Source organism: Aegilops tauschii, chromosome 2, assembly GCF_002575655.3.
Source record: "Aegilops tauschii subsp. strangulata cultivar AL8/78 chromosome 2, Aet v6.0, whole genome shotgun sequence".
NCBI lineage: Eukaryota > Viridiplantae > Streptophyta > Magnoliopsida > Poales > Poaceae > Aegilops > Aegilops tauschii.
The window spans coordinates 410,407,098-410,423,115 of NC_053036.3; the positions used below are offsets into that span (position 1 = coordinate 410,407,098).

General features: G+C 45.4%; 1 protein-coding gene across 1 annotated transcript; it reads left to right on the top strand.

Annotated features, from left to right (window-relative positions):
* Positions 1–667: 667 nt before the first annotated feature.
* Positions 668–8,584, top strand: LOC109764660 (uncharacterized). Its single transcript, XM_073507184.1, has 16 exons — positions 668–909; positions 2,202–2,750; positions 2,868–2,929; positions 4,007–4,131; positions 4,234–4,311; positions 4,430–4,553; positions 5,202–5,299; positions 5,390–5,467; positions 5,651–5,715; positions 5,821–5,974; positions 6,081–6,264; positions 6,378–6,547; positions 7,102–7,225; positions 7,539–7,693; positions 7,940–8,018; positions 8,244–8,584. Exons 1-4 carry the CDS (start codon positions 668–670, stop codon positions 4,021–4,023), a joined length of 870 nt encoding a protein of 289 aa, XP_073363285.1. The 3' UTR covers positions 4,024–4,131; positions 4,234–4,311; positions 4,430–4,553; positions 5,202–5,299; positions 5,390–5,467; positions 5,651–5,715; positions 5,821–5,974; positions 6,081–6,264; positions 6,378–6,547; positions 7,102–7,225; positions 7,539–7,693; positions 7,940–8,018; positions 8,244–8,584.
* The last annotated feature ends 7,434 nt before the right edge of the window (positions 8,585–16,018 follow it).

The following is a 16,018-nucleotide window of genomic DNA, read 5'->3' on the forward strand; positions in this document are numbered from 1 at the left end:
TGAAAACTCCTTTCACATACTAATTTGACGGTATGCTTTGTGTAAGTTGCATGTCATATGCTATTGCTCTAATATTTGGCCAAAATTAGCCTCAAAAAACACATCAGGCCCTATATAAATGGAAGGAGGGAGTACCTCACTGCACACCGCGCTTGCTCCCGTCGATCGGGACGCGTTGTTCGGTGATGACGATGATCCATCATAGACACGTGCAAGTGAACCACAATTTAAAAACACAGGCCGGTGTGATCCCGCGTGACCAACGATGTTCCAGTCCAACCACCCCGGCCGCCCGGCCAGTCACGAACATCATCGCACCTAGCACCTGAATGCACATGTCATAATCGACCCCGTCCTTCCGTCTAACCAACCAACCAACAGCTTAATTTCAGCGTATGTTTCCCGGACACCTGTGGATCGAGGCAGTGCAGTGTCAACGTTGTGCCGTCAGTCGTCACGCACTGGCGCGTACACGTACGAGACCCGTCGCCCATACTGGCTACTCGTGCGTCCCACGTCCGCGGCCCGCGTACGCGCCGCTGGCCGGCCGGTGTATATATGGAGCGCCCTCAACTCGACAGCAGCACCAGTCGAGCCCCAGCAAGCAGATTCGACAACAAAATTCTTCTGCAGCAAGGGCTTCCAAGTCCAAAGCGATCATCAGCTCATGGCTTTGGATTGCAGGGCCTTGCCGCAGCCGGCGACCGCCTGCGTCGCCGCCGTCGAGGCGGCGAGGCCGTGGTTGGGGGCCTGCGGTGCTAAGTCGTCTACGGATGGAAAGGACAAACTGCAGGGGAGCGCCGTTGAGGTGGATGTGCCGCTGTTGTGGGACGACGAGGGGAGGATGAAGCGGGAGCTGGTCGCCTGGGCCAAGGCCGTGGCATCCATGGCCATCAGGGAATCGATGCGGTGCTAAGGAGTACACGCGCAGCGCGAGGCGATGGAGGAGTCATGGGTCGATGCATTTCTTGTTTGCTTCGTGCACGCAGCTACACACCCGCGGCACCGAGCGTGGCCGGTGGCCGCTGGCCTGCATTTCGTTTCCTCTGAATCCCTTTTTCACGGAGCGATCGGTCATAGTCCATCGATCATTCGGGATGTAAATGTTTCTGGAAAGGATGGAGGACTAATCCATAATACCTAAATAGTTGAACCCATTACTTTTAATTCTCTCAACATGCAAGCCATTCACCTCATCAAGTGTGCCACATCAGCATCCACTAACAATATTTTTCAGCCCATGCAAACCATACCAATATGTTTATTTTTGTCACTGGACATATGTACTAGAATAGATAATTATTTAATTTATTTACTTCCTAAAGATTGTGAAATGCCCTAATTTACACAAAATGCAAGTACGGAATAGTTATATGTTAAAATTAGTAACTTTTGATTTAGATCTTTTCCTTCATACTAGTCAATGTGTACGTGCAATGCACGTTAATTTGGAAGTATGTTAAATGCATGCGGATATTAAATAAGATATTATTTACGTGTTATTATGTGATTAGCACTATATTTGACATGAAATTAACTGCACGCTAAACGTGTTGACTCGACATTGAAGCAGTCTAAGTCGTTGGATTGACATGATTTGATGGCCGAGATTAATTGGATCTGCCCTTTAGGTCTTTTTATATTGGTATAGATATAAGTTATCTGTAATTAATCTTTACATTCCCGCAACAACGCGCGGGAAAATTATCAAGTTATACTAGTATTAGATGTTTTCCATGATCTCTACCATATTCCATTGTGTCCGAGGAAGATGAAGGATCACATCTGTCATGCGCTAAGCAACAGTTCTTCAAAAGAATTGGAGCCCAGCGTCACACGTGCCTGATTTTTTTTTCTGATTTCGGTCAATTTTTCCGGACATGCACGTATATACTACCCCTATAAGCATCTTCAAGATATTAAGCCGACGCAACATTTTAAGATTGACGCAATCCCCACAGGTGCCTCGTGTTCTTTTGTTCGGTTGATTTTATGCATAGCTACAACATCGTATACCTTTTTTCCGAAGAATATATGTATTTATTCCAAAGTCATGGGGTTACAATCAGCTGCGACAAGCTCCACAACACACGTACGGGATTGGTTAAGCCAGCACGTAGTAATACCCCCGCTACGAACAAAATTCACACAACCTTATTTGGTTCACGAGAAATCTCTACTCCTAATGTCTCACTTGATAGTCTCCGTTCCGGATTTATTTTCGTCCGGTTTTTCATCCTCTCCCCCACCCCACCCCACGCAGGCCAAAAAAAACCCCACACCCGGCAGAAAAAACGCTCCATCGATCCTATCCTTCATTGCCGACTCCTCTCGATCCCATCTCTACTCCAATACGATCCGCCGCCGAGATCCGAGACGATCCGCCGCTGCCGAGGACCGATTGGAGCCGCCGCCGGCGCTGGCCAGCCTCCCCACCGATGTGCGCGCCGGGTCGCCGCTCCCGCTCCCGTAGCCGAGCATAGCAGCAGCAGCGGAGCCCCAGCCGCCACCACGTTCCTCCTGCTCTCCGGCAAGTCCGCCCAGGACCAGCAGCTCCTCGCCTCCGCCGCCGGCGAGCTCTCTCTGGCGGAGGAGGGCGGGGGCGAGCTCGCCGTCTCCCTCGCGCTCGACGCCAGCGGGGACGCGGGCTACGATGCGGCCGCCTACATGGGCGCGCTCCAGGCGCGGCGCTTCGGGAGGTGGATGCGTTGGTCGCCGCGGATGGCATCCACGGACAACCTCGTGATACAGTGAGTGCAAGATTTTGTTCTTTTGAGTCTCGCTCCATCAGAAAAAGTAATAAACGATGAATTTCCTCTTGAAATCGCTCAAATTGGGCTTACTCTTTGCTTCACCTCTGTCTATAGGAACTTCGCCAAACTTCCGGTGGGCGTCGTGTGCGCCACATACATGCAGTTCAAAGGCAGAGGTGCGTCAAATATGTATGCCAATTGGTGCTTGTTTTTGTTGTCCCTTTTAGTGTGTATCTCTGATGATCTTTCAATCTCGGTGATCAATGTCTGTCACTTTGGTGGGGAGATGAATTGTGCTGTTCTGTTTGTTGTATGTTCAGTTGATGATTCGCTTGACATATCCACAAGGTACAGTATGTGTGATCCAACCACACGTCGCATAGTTGAATTCCGAAGCAATTAGCTTGATTACCTGCAGTCCATCTAATTCTCATCTAATGCTGATTAGTTTAAGCGAGTCAACACATAGGACGGAAAGACCCTTTTATAGTTTTCTCAAGGGGAGTGTACCGTGTGCGGGGGCATATCTCTGTTCCTTTGTATGGTTGTTTAACAATTTGTGAAATGCTTGTAGTATGATAATCTAGATAGTGGGGATATGTTACAGAAAGTGTTGTGCCTGGCCTCACATGTACATGAGTTGGTTTATCATTAAGTGCTCTCTTTCCCACTAAATTTCACATCTGCCATCTGAAAAAAACAAATCCACATTTACCTGATTTCAAGTTCTTATGGACCTTATGGTAAAGTATTTAAGTAATTTTAGTCGGCTCAAAAGGCTCCAAGATTCTTTGTCTATCATTTCCTGTTCAAAACTGACAACTGAACTTTGTGAAGCCTTTCAGTTTGTCTTTGTTTCAGTTACTTTACCATTCGGTCTTGATGCCTGAACTATGTGAACATTGTCAGCTTAGTAAAATGGTATGAACTTGTGTGCCATACACATAGCAGGTCGAAAAACTACCATTGTATTTGCATATATTGCTTGTGACACAATTTTCTGAAAACATGTTGGTGGTCATTGGTCAACAAAAGTTTTCAGCATTCGGCACGGTGTTAATTATCTTGAATTTATTGTGTTTCTAGAATTATAGATTTCCGAATAATTAGATGGTCAGCTATGCAATATAATATTCCCATAGTATTGAAATATTCTGTTCTGCAAATAGTCCTTCGGCAAATGGCGCTTACACTTAATATGGGATACTCCAAATCCATAAGAGCAGGCTATATCTGATATTTTCTCCATACAGAGTCGGCAGCGACTTGATTTATATTTTCCGCTACTTGTCAATATGATGGCCCGTTGTATATAAATGAGGCATGGCCATCACTTATACTTGGGAACTACTTTTCAGTGATAGTTGTATTGACTAAGGTACTATTTTTTCTTTCTTAAAGATTGATTTCTTCAGTGGTGTGTGTTTTACTTTACAGTTTTGATAAGATTCCATTGCCAACACACTTTTTTTCTTGACAGGGAACTACGGCGGGCTTATGCTTACTGAACTATATTCGAAACTATCAGAGTGTATAGCAGATTACAGCAGCCTTAAAGGTAAAATGATCTGAACATTTTTTTCCACAATACACAGGTAGTACATAGTAATAGCCCTCTTAATAATTCCTATATAAAAGTATGATCTAAACATTTTGTTGAGTTGTTTTTGCACCAGATTGTTGGCCATTAACGGTTATCCATGGCACTAAAACTACTTGATCTCAATACATTCACCTCACAACACTTGTTGGCGAAAACATGTGCTATAGCACCAAAGAAGTTGAGGTCAAATTAATGAGGTGATAGCTAAACTCCTTAAACTGGATATATTTGTGTTTTGTTTGCTTCAAGTATATAGACATATATTCCTTGATCAAAACTCATTGACACTGCTACCACTAATTTGCTTCAGGTCATCGACTTGAAGATTGATAAATATGGTTCTGTTATTATGCAGGAGTTGTGTGATCTGAGGAGAAACTATTCTCTTGCAAATCGGATAATTGTTGTAGGAATTAAAAGGCACATGATTGTACTGTTGTTCTGGGATTTCGTTTCTTACGTTCCTCGACCCTAATGTCTACATGAGGTGTGAGTTCAACGGATAAAGGAAATCACATTACTAATAGAATGGTAGGAAGAATCACGGTGATTCATACAAAATTCACTTAATTTATCATATAACGAATCATATAATTTATCAGCTGCCTCAACGGCTCACACTTTTGCAAGTCTTCATATTTTAGAAAATACGACTGAATTTGATAATTGGATCAAATGCAGTTATATGTCTTGTACTTGCTTTGGTTGAATCTGAAATTTTGTCAGAAACATAACGAACCACTTAGATATATAAAAGCATTGATCTGTGCAGAACTGAGAGATGTTGTGTTTTTACAGTTCTTACGATGTCTGATTGAATTTTCTTATCCCACATTTTTTTCCAGATGCCGCAGCAAAGAAAATGCTCTCAGCCTTGGACGATCCATTCACTCGATTCTTGAAACCATTACCTTTTCTGAAGCAAGACTAGCTAGCACCCAAGGTGCCGTGGCAGGTGTACGTTTATCCATTGGCTAGCCGTTGGAGCATCACTTGCGGTGCTCTTTGTAATGTCACTTGGTGGGTTTTGCAGAAATGACTGTCTAGAGACGTTTTATCTTGATAATTGACAACATAAGAGTGCAAAATATTTGACAGCAGATCGCTTATGGTAAGACCTAGATATTATCAATAATTTTAGTCCATTAAATGCTGTCTTAGTGAAAGGGTGTTCTTTTATCATGGTTGAAGGTTGCATGATTTCTGCTAGGTGTTTTGATACTTTTCGGTCTCTACTTGAATGTTGCGTACCTAATTTTTTAGTGGCCAACAATCTTGCACTGATTCTTGCTAGGGGCATCAAGGAAACTCAATAGATGGCTATTTCAGTGGAGATTATACCAGAGATGTTGTTTTGAAGTAAGCTCCTGCACACCATTCTTTTGTATTTCTTTCAGAAGTAATGTTTCATTCTTTTACTTGAGACTAGAGTGGTTGATGCTCATTCATCTTAATTTAATATAGAGTATATGCCAGGAGAGAAAGATATACTTGAAACCCGATGAGGTCAATGATGTGGAGATTTTACCAGAGATGTTGTTTTCAAGTAAGATTTTGTGTGAGATTATACCGATCGCACCAGCACGCCACATTGTTGCTCCACGGCAAAGGCAGCGAGGTAATTTTTCTTTTCGCACCGATGTAATTTTCCTTTTCTTTTAGCCCACTCCCATGTCTCTTCCGTTCATATTCTAATCACGCATGGTGAGCGGCGGTTTCGACAGCGACTGGCTGGCTGCTGCTAGCTTGTACGTGTGGAAGGCAGTTGTTCACGGCAGACCAGTGAGCGGCGGCGGGTGGGCGCGACCACATGGTGGTTGGAAGGTAGGCTTCGCGGAGTTCAACCTCGGCCACCATCGTACCACGATCTCGGCCCACCCGGAAAGTCGGATGAAGAGGTGGTGGACGGTGAAGACCAATCATTATAGCTGCTGCTCCATTACTTCCGCTCCTCGAAAAGCTCCCAGAAGCCCGACCAACAATGGGATCTTCCTCTGAGGTTCACGCTACTCCTTGTCCAGACTGATCCCGGAGAGGAGAACAAGCCTCCGAGCACGTGCTCGTCAACTCCATGCCGGCCGCTCCAAGCGCCTCTGCTTCGTGTCTTCAAGGCAGGCGCCGAGATAGCCTTTGCAGCGAGCTGTGGTGTGTGGACTCTGCGGCGAGATGGGATTCAGAATCCTTTTCTGTGGTGAGATAACCCTGCCACCACTCATATGCCATTGCATATAAGTGAATCTGTTTTATAGAAATCAATCTTGCACGTTGGTTAGCTCCGTAATTTCTTTTACTCCGTAGCAGACTGAGTTGCTCACAGCCTATTTGCTGGAACGCCAACGAGGAGTCATTTTTCCATCTCCACAAATATTCTTGGTCTCTTCAAATTAATTGCTTCTTAATCCAACTACCATTTTTCAAGATTAGTTCGTTTATATAATATTTATTTTTGTACCAGTGTTGATCAAGTAGGTTATTATTGTGAGGAATCAGCAGTAGGATGCACATGTATTTGTTTCTTGCCACTGGTTGCAAAAGCCTAAAAAATGATATGTTTTATTCACCTCTTCACAGTAATACGAGTATTTTGTTTATTTCCTACTCCCTTTTAGTGTTTACTGATTAGTCACTCTTAAAGGTGAATGCATGTGTATAATAGGTGTGTCATGGCTGCATTTTGCGGCCCCTGACTACTGGAAAGTAATCTTCTTTGGATGATTTGTATTTTTTTCTGGAATTTGTACTTAGATAGCACATCCAAGGAAGGAAAGAGATTGAGGTTGGCACCTCCTGAAGGCATGCATGCTCTTCACCGAGAGAGGGAAGGGCATCTTTTTCTTGGGTTGCAGTTTCCACCTTGTTGTTGGGTGAGGTGAGTCATGATTTCTCTCCTCCCGCTTCATTTTTTAGAGATAATGAACTATAATTTCTGTTTTGTGCTCATGAATTGCATACTTGTAGGTTTATTCGATTTAGAGATATCACACACACGCGCGCGCGCGCACACACGCACACACTTATGATCTATAAGCGAAGCTGCGATTTTGGCAATAGATGCGCGACAAAGTAGTGGTTGGTGTTGGGTTTAATCAATTATCAAATGTTTTGCCAATAACAGAAAATTACCTTCCTCGTAAATTTATCGTCCTTCTGTTTCATGGTCCAGCTGATTCGTTGTTTGTCAGAGCTCTTGTGGATAATCAGACATGGGGTGCATGGCAAAATTAGGACAGACTGAAGGCAGCAAATTCCGCGTTGGCCGTGCACTTTGAGGAGAAGACATTGTCTTTGTATAAGTGCCCCTACAATCATCTCTTTACAGCAGAGATAAGGCCTTCAGGTAATTTGTGATGATCTTTTCAGCATTCTTAATTGATGACATTTCTGAAGGGAGATGATCCTCAGCATTTCATAGTTATTTTTTGTACTGTTGTAATCTCAAATTTCACATTCGAACTTAACTTGTTATCAAATAATTTTGGAACAAAATTTTACTTTTACCTGCCCTCCACAGAACCAAAGGTTCACGAGGACTTTTGTTGCTCTAATGCTTCTTCGATGACCATCTCGCCATTCGCCCTTGCAGATAGATATGGCCGCATAAATCGCACCGATGGATCCAGTCCTTCGCTAGGTCCAACCTACCCTGCACCAGCCTCAAGCACGTGAGACATTGTTACCTTGTGTTCTAACTGGTTACCACAATCAAATCCATTTTTGCCCAGTTAAATTAGTTAGCTCATTTTGTTGATAACTGAGTTGCATTGGTAATATATACTGAACTGTCTTTGGCATTCTGTTTTGCAATATATTCTAATTGTCAGGATTTTTGCTACATTTTTTGTGTAGATTTTAGGGACATTAATGTAGTGCTAATGCCTTCCGTGCAGGTTATTCAGTCAACGCATATTCTGTCTTTTGGCATGTGTATGCTTGCTCTTGTGCTCATGTTGTAATCGTGACCTGTAATCAGTCCATGATCCTTGTGTGACCAGAAGTTGGGCATAACTGCATTGTTACTGAGAAGATGTGAATATTAACTTAGGGATCGGAGCTGAAGCTCTAGCCGATAGCAAAGATATGAAGTCTGTGCTCTGTCTTATGTTTGCAAGTATATTGATGTAACTTCACATCTTGAATGGAGTCACTCCTATGTGTACTGCCGCTGTAATTACACAATATGAATTTTCCGTTTTTGTGATCAGAAATTTTGCCAAGAAACTTGTTGGATTAACTACGATTTTGTCCTATTTACTACTAGCATTTATTCTTATCTCTCAACATATTCTTGCCCCTATCTAGGACACTCGGAAGAAGAGAGCTTCGACTGGGAAACAGCGTGTTGAAGCAATACCTCTTGTTGAACCACCCAAAACCAAAGAAGCCTCTTAGATTGCGAGAAGCCTGTTGTGTTTAGTAAGAAACTTGGCGTAAAATATCCAAAATATCAGAAACACTATGTATTGGGCAGACCTGAAATACTAATATAAGTGTATCCAATTTTTCCTACGATTCCTTTCCTCGCCCATGGACGTGGACCACGTCCCTGGCTTTGCAAGTCCAAGGCTCCAAGCTAGGCGTTATTTTTCATAAAGTTTCTATCGATTTCTAATCAAAATATTTCTATTAGCGTAACCCTACCTGGCGACCTCCATCAGCCGGAGGTATTCCTGGAGTCAAGGCAAGCATGTTGACCAATTGACGTAAATGTGCAATATAAATTTACCTCGGCGCTTTGTTTTTGAATGTGATGGCGTTGTCTGATACGTCTCCTCCGCACCATAAATTTACGTAGGATTAGATTAATGTTAAAAGGCCCGTAGCAACGCACGGGCATTGTACTAGTTTTAATAGGACTAAACACCATATCTTCCGTTAGTCATTTGATCTCACTAATAAGATGGTTGTACGCTGATTTGTTCAGAGATCCTTCCTTAATTGTCGGTAATGCATTGAAGCAATCAGATTCGATTGAAGCAAGCAGGCTTTTTAAGACTGATTAAAACCGGCAGGTGAGTCCGATGGATTGTCAAGTCAATGCTTTCCTTAAGTGCATGTAACTCGGCCTCGATAGCATCATTGCAGTAGAAGAGACGTCTATGTGCAGCAAACACCACCTTTCTCGTCCCTTAAAATCATATTTCCTCCATAATGTAGTGCATATATTTTTTTAAAGTTAAATTTTGCAAACTTTGACCAGGTTTATTGAGAAAACTATTTATATCTGCAATACCATATTTATAAAATGTGGAACTACTACATCTTACTATGAATCTAATAATATATATTTGACATTCTAGATGTAAATGTTTTTCTGCACAAACTTGGTCAAAGTTTATGAGCTTTAACTTAAAAAAATCTATATGCACTGCATTATAAAAAAGGGAGCGCTAGAGCCCGACAATTCATATGTTTGACAGAAGAACACATCAACGGACACATCAAACCAGCCCAACGGTGGGTGCGGCCAAGGTTGTGGTGGTGGCTTCTGACGAGGCACGGGGCAAGTGGATCATCTGGCTTGCAAGCAGTGGCGATTCCACTAGGGAGGCTTCAATAGGCTTAAGCCTGCCCTCCAAAATCCTATTTAAGCTAAACATACCATTTTTTTTCTCGAATACGCATAGCATGCGTATCTTGCATTAAAGAGAGAGAAAAGGGGTACAAGAGCCCTCCGCCGAGGGTGTTACAACACACCCACTCCACCGTATCTAAGGTACATACAACACCTCGCCTCCTACCCACCTATGTATCCATCTAAAGAAGGGTTCCAAGTCTGACCGTATGAGGTTGGCCGTCTTCCAAGCCCTACCCTCTGAAAGGATCCTACCAAAGAGTCTATTAAGCGACGGGGAGTCGCCGTCAAACACGATCCCATTCCGATGTTTCCGGAGCTCCCAAAGGGAAAGGATGATGATGGTCCGCGAGTCCCTCGCCGGCATGCCGTCTCCTCCTTTGTTCACCAGCCATGATGGTAGCGTGTCGTCCTGCGTTGGCGTCCACTCCGGCTTGCTCAGTGCCGTGCAAATCTGCAGCCAAAAGGACCGGGAGAAGGCGCACTGAAGCATGATGTGGTTCATCGTTTCATCCTCCTGGTCGCAAAGCGGGCAAGCCTCCTGATGCGGCAACCCCCTCCTGGCCAAACGATCCGAGGTCCAACGGCGGTTGCGCACCGCGAGCCAAGTGAAAAAGCGGCACTGAAGGGGGGCCCGATTCTTCCACGTTGCTGCCGCCGTCGGGACCACCTCTCTGCCTGTGAACTTCGCCGCGTAAGCCGAGCTAGCAGAGTAGATCCTGTTCCTCTCCCATGCCCACACGATCCGGTCATGCACTCCCTCCTGGAGTTGAAATCCTTGGACTCGCTCCCACAGCGCCATAAACTGGAGGAGCGCCGGCCCCTCCATATCCGGACCAACGTACTGCACCCACGCGCCATTCGCTAATGCCTCGTTGACGTGGAGTTGCCGACGAACGCGTTTGGGAATCCTAGAGTAGATGGCAGGTGCAACTTCCTCGATCCTATATCCTTCCAGCCACCTGTCCTCCCAGAACAAAGCCTGTCTACCGTCTCCGACTGTCGTGTGCACCGCCGCGTTGCATAGCTGCCTAGCTGCTTTGGGCACCGATATGGTGAACTCACTCCATGGTCTTGAGCTATCTGTTCGAGCGAGCCACGGCCATCTGGCTTGCATGGCGATGTTCATCCACTTAAGGTCTGGAATCCCAAGGCCACCTGCCCACTGTTGGGAATCGTAGCATAATTTAAAAAATTTCTACGCTCACCAAGATGCATCTATGGAGTCTACTAGCAACGAGGGGAAAGGAGTGCATCTACATACCCTTGTAGATTGCGAGCGGAAGCGTTCCAATGAACGTGGATGACGGAGTCGTACTCGCCGTGATCCAAATCACCGATGACCGAGTGCCGAACGGACGGCACCTCCGCGTTCAACACACGTACGGTGCAGCGACGTCTCCTCCTTCTTGATCCAGCAAGGGGGAAGGAGAGGTTGATGGAGATCCAGCAGCACGACGGCGTGGTGGTGGATGTAGCGGGTCTCGGCAGGGCTTTGCCAAGCTTCTGCGAGAGAGAGAGAGGTGTTGCAGGGGAGGAGGGAGGCGCCCAAGGCTGTGTGTTGCTGCCCTCCCTCCCCCCCCCCCTTTATATAGGCCCCCTGGGGGGGCGCCGGCCCAGGGAGATGGGATCTCCAAGGGGGGGGCGGCGGCCAAAGGGGGGGAAGGGGTGCCTTGCCCTCCAAGGCAAGGGGGAAGCTCCCCCCCTAGGGTTCCCAACCCTAGGCGCATGGGGGGAGGCCCAAGGGGGGTGCCCCAGCCCACTAAGGGCTGGTTCCCTTCCACTTTCAGCCCACGGGGCCCTCCGGGATAGGTGGCCCCACCCGGTGGACCCCCGGGACCCTTCCGGTGGTCCCGGTACAATACCGGTAACCCCCGAAACTTTCCCGGTGGCCAAAACTTGACTTCCTATATATAATTCTTCACCTCCGGACCATTACGGAACCTCTCGTGACGTCCGGGATCTCATCCGGGACTCCGAACAACTTTCAGGTTTCCGCATACATATATCTCTACAACCCTAGCGTCACCGAACCTTAAGTGTGTAGACCCTACGGGTTCGGGAGACATGCAGACATGACCGAGACGCCTCTCCGGTCAATAACCAACAGCGGGATCTGGATACCATATTGGCTCCCACATGTTCCACGATGATCTCATCGGATGAACCACGGTGTCGAGGATTCAATCAATCCGTATGCAATTCCCTTTGCCAATCGGTATGTTACTTGCCCGAGATTCGATCGTCGGTATCCCAATACCTTGTTCAATCTCGTTACCGGCAAGTCTCTTTACTCGTACCGCAATGCATGATCCCGTGACTAACGCCTTAGTCACATTGAGCTCATTATGATGATGCATTACCGAGTGGGCCCAGAGATACCTCTCCGTCACACGGAGTGACAAATCCCAGTCTCGATCCGTGCCAACCCAACAGACACTTTCGGAGATACCCGTAGTGCACCTTTATAGTCACCCAGTTACGTTGTGACGTTTGGCACACCCAAAGCACTCCTACGGTATCCGGGAGTTGCACGATCTCATGGTCTAAGGAAAAGATACTTGACATTGGAAAAGCTCTAGCAAACGAAACTACACGATCTTTTATGCTATGCTTAGGATTGGGTCTTGTCCATCACATCATTCTCCTAATGATGTGATCCCGTTATCAATGACATCCAATGTCCATAGTCAGGAAACCATGACTATCTGTTGATCAACGAGCTAGTCAACTAGAGGCTTACTAGGGACACGTTGTGGTATATGTATTCACACATGTATTACGATTTCCGGACAATACAATTATAGCATGAACAATAGACAATTATCATGAATAAAGAAATATAATAATAACCATTTATTATTGCCTCTAGGGCATATTTCCAACAGTCTCCCACTTGCACTAGAGTCAATAATCTAGTTACGTTGTGATGAATCGAACACCCATTGCGTCCTGGTGTTGATCATGTTTTGCCCTAGGGAGAGGTTTAGTCAACGGATCTGCTACATTCAGGTCCGTATGTACTTTACAAATATCTATGTCTCCATTTTGAACACTTTCACGAATGGAGTTGAAGCGACGCTTGATATGCCTGGTCTTCCTGTGAAACCTGGGCTCCTTCGCAAGGGCAATGGCTCCAGTGTTGTCACAGAAGAGAGTCATCGGGCCCGACGCATTGGGAATCACCCCTAGGTCGGTAATGAACTCCTTCATCTAGACTGCTTCCTGTGCTGCCTCCGAGGCTGCCATGTACTCCGCTTCACATGTAGATCCCGCCACGACGCTTTGCTTGCAACTGCACCAGCTTACTGCTCCTCCATTCAAAATATACACGTATCCGGTTTGTGACTTCGAGTCATCCAGATCTGTGTCGAAGCTAGCGTCGACGTAACCCTTTACGACGAGCTCTTCGTCACCTCCATAAACGAGAAACATATCCTTAGTCCTCTTCAGGTACTTCAGGATATTCTTGACCGCTGTCCAGTGTTCCATGCCGGGATTACTTTGGTATCTTCCTACCAAACTTACGGCAAGGTTTACATCAGGTCTGGTACACAGCATGGCATACATAATAGACCCTATGGCCGAGGCATAGGGGATGACACTCATCTTTTCTATATCTTCTGCCGTGGTCGGGCATTGAGCCGTGCTCAACTGCACACCTTGCAATACAGGCAAGAACCCCTTCTTGGACTGATCCATATTGAACTTCTTCAATATCTTGTCAAGGTATGTACTCTGTGAAAGACCAATGAGGCGTCTTGATCTATCTCTATAGATCTTGATGCCTAATATATAAGCAGCTTCTCCAAGGTCCTTCATTGAAAATCACTTATTCAAATAGGCCTTTATACTCTCCAAGAATTCTATATCATTTCCCATCAATAGTATGTCATCCACATATAATATGAGAAATGCTACAGAGCTCCCACTCACTTTCTTGTAAACACAGGCTTCTCCATAAGTCTGTGTAAACCCAAACGCTTTGATCATCTCATCAAAGCGAATGTTCCAACTCCGAGATGCTTGCACCAGCCCATAGATTGAGCGCTGGAGCTTGCATACTTTGTTAGCATTCTTAGGATCGACAAAACCTTCCGGCTGCATCATATACAACTCTTCCTTAAGGAAGCCATTAAGGAATGCCGTTTTGACGTCCATCTGCCATATCTCATAATCATAGTATGCGGCAATTGCTAACATGATTCGGACGGACTACAGCTTCGCTACGGGTGAGAAAGTCTTATCGTAGTCAACCCCTTGAACTTGTCGATAACCCTTAGCGACAAGTCGAGCTTTGTAGATGGTCACATTACCATCTGCGTCCGTCTTCTTCTTAAAGATCCATTTGTTTTCTATGGCTCGCCGCTCATCGGGCAAGTCAGTCAAAGTCCATACTTTGTTTTCATACATGGATTCTATCTCGGATTTCATGGCTTCTAGCCATTTGTCGGAATCCGGGCCCGCCATCACTTCTTCATAGTTCGAAGGTTCACCGTTGTCTAACAACATGATTTCCAGGACAGGGTTGCCGTACCACTCTGGTGTGGAACGTGTCCTTGTGGACCTACGAAGTTCAGTAGTAACTTGATCCGAAGCTTCATGATCATCATCATTAACTTCCTCCCCAGTCGGTGTAGGCACCACAGGAACATTTTCCCGCGCTGCGCTACTTTCTGGTTCGGAAGGGGTGACTATCACCTCATCAAGTTCCACTTTCCTCCCACTCAATTCTTTCGAGAAAAACTCCTTCGCCAGAAAGGACCCGTTCTTGGCAATGAAGATCTTGCCTTCGGATCTGAGGTAGAAGGTATACCCAATAGTTTCCTTGGGGTATCCTATGAAGACGCATTTTTTCGACTTGGGTTCGAGCTTTTCAGGTTGAAGTTTCTTGACATAAGCATCGCATCCCCAAACTTTTAGAAACGACAGCTTAGGTTTCTTCCCAAACCATAATTCATAAGGTGTCGTCTCAACGGATTTCGACGGAGCCCTATTTAAAGTGAATGCGGCAGTCTCTAAAGCATAGCCCCAAAATGAGAGCGGTAAATCAGTAAGAGACATCATAGATCGCACCATATCCAATAGAGTGCGATTACGACGTTCGGACACACCGTTTCTCTGAGGTGTTCCAGGCGGCGTGAGTTGTGAAACTATTCCACATTTCCTTAAGTGTGTACCAAATTCGTGACTTAAATATTCTCCACCACGATCTGATCGTAAGAATTTTATTTTCCTGTCACGTTGATTCTCAACTTCACTCTGAAATTCCTTGAACTTTTCAAAGGTTTCAGACTTGTATTTCATTAGGTAGACATACCCATATCTACTTAAATCATCAGTGAGAGTGAGAACATAACGATATCCTCCGCGAGCCTCAACACTCATTGGACCGCACACATCGGTATGTATGATTTCCAATAAGTTGGTTGCTCGCTCCATTGTTCCGGAGAACGGAGTCTTGGTCATCTTACCCATGAGGCATGGTTCGCACGTGTCAAATGATTCGTAATCAAGAGACTCCAAAAGTCCATCTGTATGGAGCTTCTTCATGCGCTTGACACCAATGTGACCAAGGCGGCAGTGCCACAGATATGTGGGACTATCGTTATCAACTTTACATCTTTTGGTATTCACACTATGAACATGTGTAACATCACGTTCGAGATTCATCAAAAATAAACCATTGACCAGCGGGGCATGACCATAAAACATATCTCTCAAATAAATAGAACAACCATTATTCTCGGATTTAAATGAGTAGCCATCTCGAATTAAACGAGATCCAGATACAATGTTCATGCTCAAAGCTGGCACTAAATAACAATTATTGAGGTTTAAAACTAATCCCGTGGGTAGATGCAGAGGTAGCGTGCCGACGGCAATCACATCGACCTTGGAACCATTCCCGACACGCATCGTCACCTCGTCCTTCGCCAGTCTCCGTTTATTCCGTAGTTCCTGCTTTGAGTTACAAATATGAGCAACCGCACCGGTATCAAATACCCAGGAGCTACTACGAGTACTGGTAAGGTACACATCAATTACATGTATATCACATATACCTTTGGTGTTGCCGGCCTTCTTCTT

What these genes read in the sequence shown, in the direction of transcription:
- LOC109764660 (XM_073507184.1), top strand. Translation starts at nt 668, where the DNA reads ATGGCTTTGGATTGCAGGGCCTTGCCGCAGCCGGCGACCGCCTGCGTC. An exon ending in GCCATCAGGGAATCGATGCG is followed by an intron (nt 910 to 2,201) that starts GTGCTAAGGAGT and finishes CTCACTTGATAG; the next exon opens with TCTCCGTTCCGGATTTATTT. An exon ending in ACGGACAACCTCGTGATACA is followed by an intron (nt 2,751 to 2,867) that starts GTGAGTGCAAGA and finishes CTCTGTCTATAG; the next exon opens with GAACTTCGCCAAACTTCCGG.